The sequence below is a fragment of the Ornithodoros turicata genome, chromosome 7 (genome assembly GCF_037126465.1).
Source record: "Ornithodoros turicata isolate Travis chromosome 7, ASM3712646v1, whole genome shotgun sequence".
NCBI classification, from domain to species: Eukaryota; Metazoa; Arthropoda; class Arachnida; order Ixodida; family Argasidae; genus Ornithodoros; species Ornithodoros turicata.
The window spans coordinates 50,311,017-50,321,983 of NC_088207.1; the positions used below are offsets into that span (position 1 = coordinate 50,311,017).

The 10,967-nt window shown below is 42.7% G+C and overlaps 1 protein-coding gene across 1 annotated transcript; it reads right to left on the reverse strand.

Moving 5' to 3' along the window:
* Positions 1-58: 58 nt before the first annotated feature.
* On the reverse strand, positions 59-9,063 carry LOC135401446 (gamma-tubulin complex component 2-like). The gene is made up of 25 exons (XM_064633860.1): positions 8,978-9,063; positions 8,177-8,336; positions 7,987-8,038; positions 7,694-7,912; positions 7,451-7,553; positions 7,036-7,106; positions 6,860-6,934; positions 6,712-6,793; positions 6,169-6,246; positions 5,856-6,064; positions 5,705-5,766; positions 5,102-5,144; positions 4,841-4,912; positions 4,703-4,764; positions 4,375-4,487; positions 3,754-3,910; positions 3,436-3,615; positions 3,315-3,376; positions 3,081-3,178; positions 2,588-2,658; positions 1,553-1,724; positions 1,170-1,313; positions 883-1,091; positions 356-459; positions 59-174 (listed from the first exon to the last, which is right to left on the reverse strand). Exons 2-24 carry the CDS (start codon positions 8,182-8,184, stop codon positions 408-410), a joined length of 2,394 nt encoding a protein of 797 aa, XP_064489930.1. The 5' UTR covers positions 8,185-8,336; positions 8,978-9,063; the 3' UTR covers positions 59-174; positions 356-407.
* Between the last annotated feature and the right edge of the window lie 1,904 nt (positions 9,064-10,967).

A 10,967-nucleotide genomic window follows, 5' to 3' on the forward strand; every position in this document is an offset into this window, starting at 1 on the left:
CAAAAGATTTCTACTACCGAAAATAATGTGGCATCGAATGAAGTCTCGCCACATGATAAACATTTGCTTGCGAGGCAGCTACATTTTTATTTTATTCGCAAGCTTACAGAATAACAAACAGTAAATACAAACAGTTTTGCTTGAATTGCGAGCAACTGAATTCAAACAGCCAACCTGAAACAAAAAAATCAGTTAGCAAGCTGGCAAAACACTCTCGACAGATCCTGCCACATCACGAGATTTGCGTTTGCAAAATAAGTCACAATACACGAAGAAAGCTATACATTGGGCTTTGTTTATGATAGGAATCCCCATTATTCACATGATAAAAAGAAAAAAACAAAGGCCTTGGTACCTTTAGGCATAGGAAGGACGTGATAGGATACAGATTGATTTCCCGAGGCACCTTAATGTGCAGCTGACGTCCTCCTGTTTGAGTAGAACTTGTTGAAATCAATCCTGCAAGGAAGCAAACACAGCAAATATAATGAACTAATTGACATAATTTGTCAATAATTTGTCACTTTGCCACAACACTTTGTCATAATGAACTCCTTTTCAGTGTTCTTTGTCATTCAGAAGCGTATACGAAGAGGGGAGTCAAGTCCTGTAGATCACATAAACAAAACACAGAAACCGACACTGAAGATTTTTGTTTAGGTTTAATTTATACAAGCTTTCCTATATATTTATGGACCTCCACGCGAAAGCTTGTATAAATTTAACCTAAACAAAAATCTTCAGTGTCGGTTTCTGTATTTTGTTCATTGAGATCATCTCAATCCATCACATCTGAGGGCAATTGGAGCAAATGTCTTCCGAATCTGGAGTGCATAAAGTACGCATAAACTCTCATCCACTTCTACGTATGAACGCTCGAACCTGTGCAGCATATCAGCAAAGCTGTTCCCATGGCACAGCTCACTGCAATCCAAGATGCACTTTCGCAGTCTTTCCACAGAAGAGTCAAACTGATCCTGGTACATGTCGACTTGCTTTTGGAATGGCACTGCTTCTTTACTTTCATCCACCACATCCACCAGCAGGCTGACGTCACCACTCTGGGTCTTTGTGTTGCTTGCCTGCCTTGCCTGGGAAGAGGCACAATGTAGCAATCAGCACCCTGAGGGCGGTAACTGGTACTGGTAAACATAGCTTGTGGTCCTTACTAGGACATATGTTGCAAAATCAAGGCAGTGCCTCAAAGTAGTGTAGACCTCGTGAAGCAGACCGTAGTTTGTGAGCATGCACTGTACCATACAGGTGTCCAGAAAGTCCGTGTGCAGTTCCAGCACTGCATCGACGGTTTGCACCTGAAATGGCGAAGGTTCAGCCGATCAGCTACAGACAGACTACCTACTGTTGAAATTTGATATGTGTATTTATTTTGGGGGTTCTAGCTTTTCAGATAGTTGAGGCTTGAACACTAGAAATCTGTACAGAGCAAATCCGAAATGCTGGAGTGGGGACACTGGTTGATGGTTCCTCATATGGCCTCCTTTCTGTGGGACAAATGCGGAACACACATGTATGTGCAAATCGTGAACTTCACCTCTTGCATCTTGGAGTGGAAGATGTGCCAGTTTGGTTCAATAACCTCTACCATGCTGTAACATGCCAAGTTTTGCACAAAGTGGAGCATGCGATGCCGCAGCCCAAATGCTGCTGTGTAGTGGGTGCGTAAAGATTTTGACTGCTGAGTCGATTTGTCCAAGAGCCAGACCCTATATAAAGACGGGAGGGTTGGTGTTTCAACAGCGAATGGTGCAATGTCATATTCAGGACCTACTAGATTATAACGACCGTGTCATAGACCCTGAAGTTTTCGGCTTTTATTTTTTTCCAAATTCGGGGGGTAAAATTCGGGTCAATCACTTGATGTCGAAAATTCATGCAAATTTGGGCGGAAAAATTACCATCGGACTGAATTTGGGGATAAATCGGGCTCTATTGTAGAACAAACGTCCGTTGTACAGCCTATCCAGAGTTATCAGACGTTGAGATCAACCGTGTATTTTGTGAAAAATTAGTATGGCATTGCCGTGAGGTGCCTAGCTTAGGTGCAGTTTTGCGGGTAGAAATCGGGTTTAACCCTAAACCGGTGAACCTCGATTCGGGGTGCAAATTCGGGGGAAAAATTGGGTTTAACCCTAAAACTTCAGGGTCTACCTAGTCATAATCAGCAACACCTATGATCCGCTATGATCTGCTAGGAGCGATACACATCGACACGCGAGGTCTATATCATGATTGGACAATGGAAATTTGAACGCGCGAAAGCAGACGTATGACTACCGTAGCAGACGACAGCGACAGCACCTATGAAAACGTGTAGAATGACGATGATAATCAACTTTAGAGAGAAGCATCTCCCGTGGGATGTCCACCGTTTGTACAAAAATACTAAGGTAAGCTGAAGTACAAAGTATTGCAGAAATTGAGGAAGCAATAACCGGGGCGATGAGTAGCGCCACCGCTAGCCTCCAGATGTGGTACTGGGAAGGGGTGCCTATGACATGGTGGCTATATTCTAGTAGGTCGTGGTCATATCACTGAAGCTATGTTTGAGAAAGGGAAACTGGCTCACTTGGTAAGCATGCGTTCTACGTGTCTGCAGTAGAATAAGTAGCGGAATATCATTTGGTAGCATCCTAGGCTCTGGAAGTAAGTCGTAAGATATTTTGCAACGTAGTACTATTACAACTAGGGCAGTGTGAACACAGTTTTTCAAATACCGCAGGAAATAATTGTGTGTTCTTTTCAGTTATGAAACTGTATTTGTTGTCTGTTTGCTTTGGCTTTTAACATTATGTACCATCAACACATCCCTAACAAACAACACAAGTGCTCATCGCTATGGCACATCAAGTGATCACTGAGCAATTTGAGAAAGCTCTTTCGTATCGACTTCCATGTGGTAACAACACTGAGATTAACATTGAGACTGATGATCCCCATGTATTGATTACCCAATCAGTATATACATTAATGATAACGATCTTGGATAACAATCTTGGATAAATTAACTATGCAGTGTAGCACGTTGCTCCTACCCGTTGAGACATAAGCGCATAGCTTACCGACGTACTGAGTACAAGGTTGAGTGGCCACTCGATATCGTAATTGAGCGTGAAAGCTTCATAGCCAGAGATCTGGTCCGAAGGAATGTCATTTCTGCCTGCAGAGGCAGATTCATCCGATATATCGTGCGTGGTAGGAGTGTTCCAACAAAAGCGAGATACTCTAAGCATTCTGCTAGTGCATCACACGGCACAAAAAGGAAGCGCATGCAAACACTGCCAAATGTTGTGTACCTTGATCGCTAGTGAGTATCCTACTCATCTGCGACAGCAGGCTCCATTCGAGGAGCTGGTGCCTGAAAGACGCCATCGTCAACATAGCAAACCACGAGGCTTCAAGTACACGTAGACCTACTTCACGCTGTCCTTGTATCGGTCGGTGCTGACGACACTTGTTGACAACGCAAGCTGAAGTAACAGCTCTAATCTTGTAGGCACAATATTGCTAATAGGATAGGACAGTTCTTCGTCAGCCATGTCCATAAACTGAACCACAAAGTCTGCTTGTTCCATCAGGAAATACTGTTTAACGGACCTGCAAAGTCACGAGAAAAATCTGGCAAAAAACAATTGGCTTGAAAATTTGCGATACCTATGTGATGATGGATACACCGCGGGCTCTTCCCGACATAACTGCCGGCCCCTACAGAGATTGAGGTTTCCAGAACGTTACCTAAGTCTCCCCATGAGGTCCAAATTGCGCATGAGCAGGTTCAGAAGCGTGCGACTTGCCAAGCCATAAGTACTGTCAATCTTTTCCGAATATTCTCGTTCATTTACGGAGTAGCACAGATGTTCCTTTGGCAGCTCTATAGATTTTCCACCCGTAGCTGCACGAAATGACAGTATGATTTCCAAGCGACATTCTTATAAGCATAATGCGCACAGTTCATGTCCGTCAGATTGCATACTTGTACGCGTGCATAAACTGACGAAAAGCGTGCAAGAGGAAGTCTAAAAGTCGCTTCAATAAAGATGAAACATATCCTGATGCGAATTCTTTTTTGTCATCTTGTTACTATATTTGCAAAAGTACTACAAAAGCGTAACTAAGCATGTCGTACATTCGGCATCACTACATTTTCGACTACATATTTTACTGCGCTGTACATGCTATATTCAGAAGCCGGAGCAATCGCAGCCATCAATGACCTGCACTGTACTCCGTAAAAGGAACAAAATAATTAGCGTGCCAGTGCGCCTTGTCAACGCTGCATTCACGTTTTGCGCTTCTAGCGGCTTTGCACATGCAATGCAAGGTCACGGACACATTGTAGAGGACAGGGTTACTCACCACATTGACGTATAACATTACGATACTTTCCCGTCGTGAGTATTTTCTCAGCGATAGAATTCAGAAACGTTGGCACCATTTCATGAACTAATGTGTACCGAGTATTCCAATAGCTGTTGATGCAAGTTAAGGAAATTGATATGCATATTATATGCAATTGATATGCATATGATAGTCATGCAGCACAACGAGGTAAGTTTTCATAGAAAGTGTGGTACATGTCGCTGTTTGCGTCAGTTAAGTTCTCACTACTGGCTTGGGTACAGTATCAATGAATCTTCAATTAAATCTTCAATTAATTAAATTAAATTAAGCCGTCAAAGGATACTTGTCTGTGTTATCGACTGATACATCGTCCTTTGTGACCTGGTTACCATCAGCAACAAGAAACTGCATAGAAGGAAATGTGATCCGTTAGATATAAACACAGATATAAAACGAAAATTACTCTTTGTATGCGGCGTACCTCTTTGTACACATCACGGATTTGACCCTGATAGATCCACTTTTCTATCATCTCAAAGTATGGCACAGAAGCCTGAAAGACACGACACACTTTGAAGCGTGGCAAAACAATGAGTAACAGGTACATGGTGATGGTAACTGCGAACCAAAGGTGTTTTGCACTTTATTTAGCACTGCGCTCCTTTTGAAGCTGGGCAAAGGCGGGTCTCAACTAAGCACAAAAATAAACAGTAGAAGCCTGTCACCCAGTGGAAGCACTCACAGCTTTGGCCAAGTGAAGACAGATCTCTCGGGCCCTGGAATCACTGCAATAGAAGGGATACGAAGTCCGTCACAGATTTATCTGTTACTTCTGTCACACACATCATATCTGTGTTGAAACGTACATCAACATTCCTGCAAAGTGGCTTCTCAGTCATACATGTAGTAAACAGTGGACTGCATGCCGGCACGAAGTTTTAGCTTTGCGTGTCATACTTTTTTTTTCTCCATGTAACCTTATTAGCAAAAGGTTACACAGTAAAGTCATTTAAGCAGGAAAAATTTTTCAGTTCAACTGCATCCTTCAAAAGGATTATTTCACATACCGTACGGCACACAATTATATATATATAGTCACAATGCAGCTCTTTGCAGTGCAGATTATTATGCTCATTACACTTCAATAATAGGCACTAATGAGCACCCTCAAGATTAACCGTATCATCAAAGCATTTAAAGGTGGGAGTCCCAGCCACTGGTAGTCATGTATCACCATTATGTGTAAGCATGTGGTGCAAGAGTGCCTAGACTGAGAAGCTCACTTGCAGCATTCATGGTAACGCCATTAAAGTACAGCAGGTCTGAATGCGCCACTAAGTCTTACCCAGTTAAAGATGTTGCCTTCTCATGAAGTACACCAAGCGTTCGCCCTCCGAAGCACTTCCCCTGAACCAGACAGGGAACAAAGGCCTTTTCAATGCATTCCATCCCATAAGACTACAAGTTCTGAGGTGCACAGTTTCGTTATAACTCGCCTTGAGCACTGCTGTTGCGACTGATGCCAATGTTTCCATGTGTGACAGGGCTGGTTGCACATAGAACCACATCTTGTGAAGTGTGAGATTACGTAAATGCACCAAGTGATGTTCCAGCTGAGTTACCAGCACAGTGTGGTCCCGCATTATGAGCTCCATAGCAGTGGCTAGGGCCTGATTCACCATCCCCTGGTTGTATTCCATATTTGCTGTTTGCAGATAGAACATAATGCATTAGAGACTGTAGCAATTAGACAAAAGCTGCCTTTCTCAACAGAGACACAAAAACGAAGTAAGGGTGAGGTCTTCGTACCTTCTATGAAACGTGTTACGATTGAGCAACAGCTACAGAGCTGAAGGACCTTCTTGACCAGCTGATGTAGTGCAGGATCTGCAAACAAATGGATCATGTGCTCTCATGTGCATGGAACTGTGCTAACAATGTGCTTGTGCTTGATGGTGCCAAATTTGCAGTTTGACAGTTTCCAATGTTGTGTGAACCAGACAAAAGCAGTGCCTTAAGGATATTTTATAGATAGGTTGATATTAAAGTAGATTTTGAAATACACATCAACAGATAACAGAGCAAATTAAGTAAATCAGCGCTTTGGAATCATGACGACCATACAAAACAATATATTTTCTTTTTTTTTTTTCAAAACATCTTCTCACTAGGAACCAAAGTCATAGGCATTGTTTGGTGGGAAGTATGAACATCCACATATTATTACCAAGTGTACAAATCGGCTTGACAGTTTCTAAAATTTGATTATACAAAAAGCAACATTTAGAACAAAATGCTGCAATATGAAACAAAAAGGAGTCTCGCAAATTCAACCCAGGCATATCTACCAACCTGCTGTCTCATCAACCGAGAAGGTCTGGATGCCGTAAGGCTTCGTGAGAGGCAATGCTTTGATATAGGAGCCGTCAACGCCCTGTAAACAAATACAGCACGCATTAGGAGACATTCCATGAAACAGTTACGCTAGCGTCTCACTTACCACGAGACAATATAGGAGATCTTCCAACAGCACATATTCCTGAGTACTTACAGGTAGGGCACCGATTGGACCTACCTAAAATAGGGGAGTACAAAAAAAAAAAGTGCGTTGAAAAAAAAAAAAAAAAAAGAGAGAGAGAAAAAGCTCGCACATAATAAAAGATGGTTGACACATACTTTGCTCCTGTCAAAACTTCGACTGAAATCCCAAGATGCGTGTGGTCCCCCATTCATGAGCAACGTTGGTGCTGCAATTTTACACATAACAAATTACAATCGGTATGTTTGCCATACTAGTTATGCACAGTGCTGTAATGCTGCTTTGTTAGCAAAACAAATTTATATATGTATATTTAAAATTTTTTTCTAAAAATTAAGTTACAAATTCTAAAAAAATTTTTCAGGTAATAGAGTGCATAATAGCACAAAAATCGAAGTAGTTCTACAACCGTATAATAACTCTACTCATTATGATCTTGTGCATGTGCCTTTTACTAGTTTTGAAAAAAACTTGCAGAAATTATTTCACAGTGCAAAAAGCATTCAGAAAATTGAAATCTGGTTTTGGTGTCAACTGAAAATCAGAACTAACCAATCTTTGTCTGACCGGGAACTACAGTGATGGAAGATGCATAACTTGAGGACAATAATCCAACCCTGACTTCAGTAGCGGATTCCTGAATCTCTTCCTTCAGCTGCAACAAGATGGCGTGACAACAATATATACGTTTACGGACAACAATATATACGGATGTACTGTTTATCATGCACATTACATAAATTTATCATACTCTGAAGTAGCACCAACAAAGCCAAGCCGTGTTTCCTAGTGTACCTTTAAGATGTCCTCCTTGCGAAGTGTGTACTCAGATTTTGAGCTTCTCGAGACATTTTCCGGTGTCAGTTTTCTTTCAGACCCATTGTAGGAGGAAATACTGTTCTGCTTGTTTTGGTCCACATCTTTCTTCCGGCGGTTCTTCGACCCAGACTCAATTGTGCTAACTTGTCGCTGCTTTTCATCCTTGAGCTCACGACTCAAGTTAACTGCGTTGTTCTGAGCACACATATTAGTTAAAAACATAATGAACACCGATTTTAATTGCACGTATATTTTACCCATATACGCACCACGTTTTGCTTCTCTGTCTCCCCAGACTTATTTGCCCTGTTTTGTCTTGCCCTGAAATATTGTTTGTGTCGATGTTTAAGGTTAAAACTGTAATGCGACTACATACTGTCAGATTCCGCGCTATCACCCCTTCGTCTAAATTAGTTATTTCAAAGCAGAACGGGTATTGAATTACATTGAAAGACATACCGTTCCATGGATAATTTGGCTAATGATCCACTTCAATTAAATGCAAAGGGGTCGAACAGTGACGCCCTGATTCAAGCAATACCATCTGGTGTTTGGCACATCTTGCTGGTACAAAAGCGGGCATAGACGAGGTAGGTGACCCACAGCATTGGTAGTCACACTGCAAAATAAATGCAGCAGGTGAGGTAGAGGTTTATAAGTGCTCCTGTAGTGTGGCCAGAAAAGAATTTGGAAGGCGTTCTGATGGTTCTTTACATAGAGAGGAGGATTTCACCCCATTTTTTTCTTACCCAAATGCGCTACCAAAGGTACGAGTTGGGGGTCCAACCCCCGAAACCCCCGAAGTGCACGGTCGAATTCGAACGGCAACACACGGGAACAGAATGGGAACAGTGGTTTGAAGAAAGCATATTGCATCGCGATAATACAAAGTGAAGATATGCGGAACAAAGTAATGAGCTACGCAAGACATCAAAAACAACAGAAGATACACCACGACTATTACATCGAAACCAACAACAACCGCTTTTCAGGCTTGGCACCACTACACTCACGGGGTTCTGTAAATACGGAAGTCGTAACTAGATGACATCAAAAATGAAAAGACACATCCATATGAAAACAGAGGTCATAAAGCTGTCTTGTCTGCAAAGTCATGACATCCCTGCGTCATTTCTTGGCCTATGCCCCGAGACCGTGGTCCAAGAGGCTACGATAAACATCTTGATACAGCCAGACATCACTGTTTTAAATTACGAGAGAATACATAATACGATAAAGGCAAAACATGAACAACATTACCTTTGCTACGGGCACACGAAACGACCTCCCATTTTCATATTGATCGAGTAAACCCGGGAACTACAAAACGGCGTCGAGTCTGTTATTGGTCAGTTTCGTATACTTTGCACTATTCCGCTTCCGGTTCTGCCTTCGTTTGGCGCCTTCGCCCTGGTTGGTTCCGGTTTCGATATCTGCTGCAAAAGTGTAATGTAGCGTTGTTTTGAGTGTTATACGGATTTGCAGTAGTACCATTCATGCCTGTAGGCAAAACGGTATGCTTGCTACGGTAAAGGCAACACCACAACCACGACATCGCAAGTGTGGGTGGCAAATCGGCAGTCGTCCTGTGACACCACAGGGGATCCGAGGTTTGTACCTCTACGGTTGGCAATCGGCCAACCCCCTCAACTTTTCCGTTTTCTCTTTTCGTACGCGGGTACCACCTGTGCTGAGATGTCAAAATAAGGGTATTCTGAAAGCATGCACAGGGTCGTTGACTGCCATGTGGGAATGATCTGTAGAAATTGTGTTTTGTAGTTTCGTAAAAATCTATATGCACTCCTCATGGTAAGACTGCTCTCGACTTCTTTGTCTACTCATTTTCTGTTTTGCTTTGAGCCATCGTCCCAGCACTGGTGCCTTATAGAAAATAGTGATAATAATAATAAACTAAAAATAAGCAGATAATAATAAATCGATTATTTTTATAATTATTACTTCCTTGTTGTCTGAACTTTATACCTTTCCTTGTTTCTACTCTCTGTTTTTCTTATTCGCAACAGACATAGAAAAGAAGAAAGGCATAGACATAGGAAGTTCACAGTGAATTTCATGCTAACTCACTTGCGCGCTTCTGAGGTTAAATCGCTTTTATCTTGCACTGTAAAATTCAATTGATTTTACGCGAAGTGTCACATATCTAGATACGAAGCCTTTCAAAGTCGGCGACCTTCGTTTCTAAGAGGATCACGTCCTAGCCGTAGCGTAGCTAGACAAATGTTTTAAGAGAGGTTCTTTGGGAACCTTACATGGGGACGAGGATTTCATCCACCTGTTTCCCTTTCCCAAATGCCTGGCTGGCGGGGGGAGGGAGATACGAACCCCTAAGCCCCCGGACTACGCCACTGCGTCCTAGTCAAAATTGTGACGTGTTACTTATGGACTCGAACGATGACTTTGGTTTCGGTTTGGTTTCTGTCTCTGCTGGGGATGCACGCCAAATTTTCAGGGCATTTTTTTTTAATATTTATTTTTGAGAAGAACGCTATGTGAGCACCATGCGACCATCGTTTTTGCAGTTGAGTTATACGGCCAGGTGGACATCCCCTCAAAGTAACTATGTAACTACAAGATGACTAATTACCTAAAATTCATTCATTAACTCTTTAATTAGGTGATTTCGAGCTAAAGCGCGACAGCAAGAATAGGAGACAATCCTCGTTGAAAGCCATTCCATGTTTTAAAAGCTCCTGAAACGCGCACGTGCGTTGAAATATCCATCGCCGAATTTTGATATGCCAATGAGCCGAAACCGAAACCGCGGCTACCGGGAGCGCAGGGAGCACAGCGCTCATTCCACGTCGGAGGGCCGCGTGTTTTGGAGCTATGGAGATGGTTGGAGTGGTGCTGTGCCGCTTTGCGCTGATAGCGTGTTCGATCCCGTGCCATCCTATGTCACGTCGCGACTGGGAGGTACCCGGGTTCGAATCCCGGTGCCGGCTGTGCTGTCTCGGGTTTTTTCTGGGTGCTCCTCAGATGCTTCCGGACACATGTCGGCACAGTTCCCTTCGAAGTCGGCCCAGGATTGATATTCCTACAGGGCGGCAGTCATGACGTTGCCCACCTCTGTGAGTTTGAAATTAACAGCAGTACTACCCTACAGCAAGTGCAGCATGTCGCCACAGAAATACGCTGGCTCGCATTCTTTACCGTTCTAAAACTTTTTCACGTTCACAACTTTTAAAACTCTTTCGCGTTTCTAAAACTTGAAGTTAACACAGATTTTTTT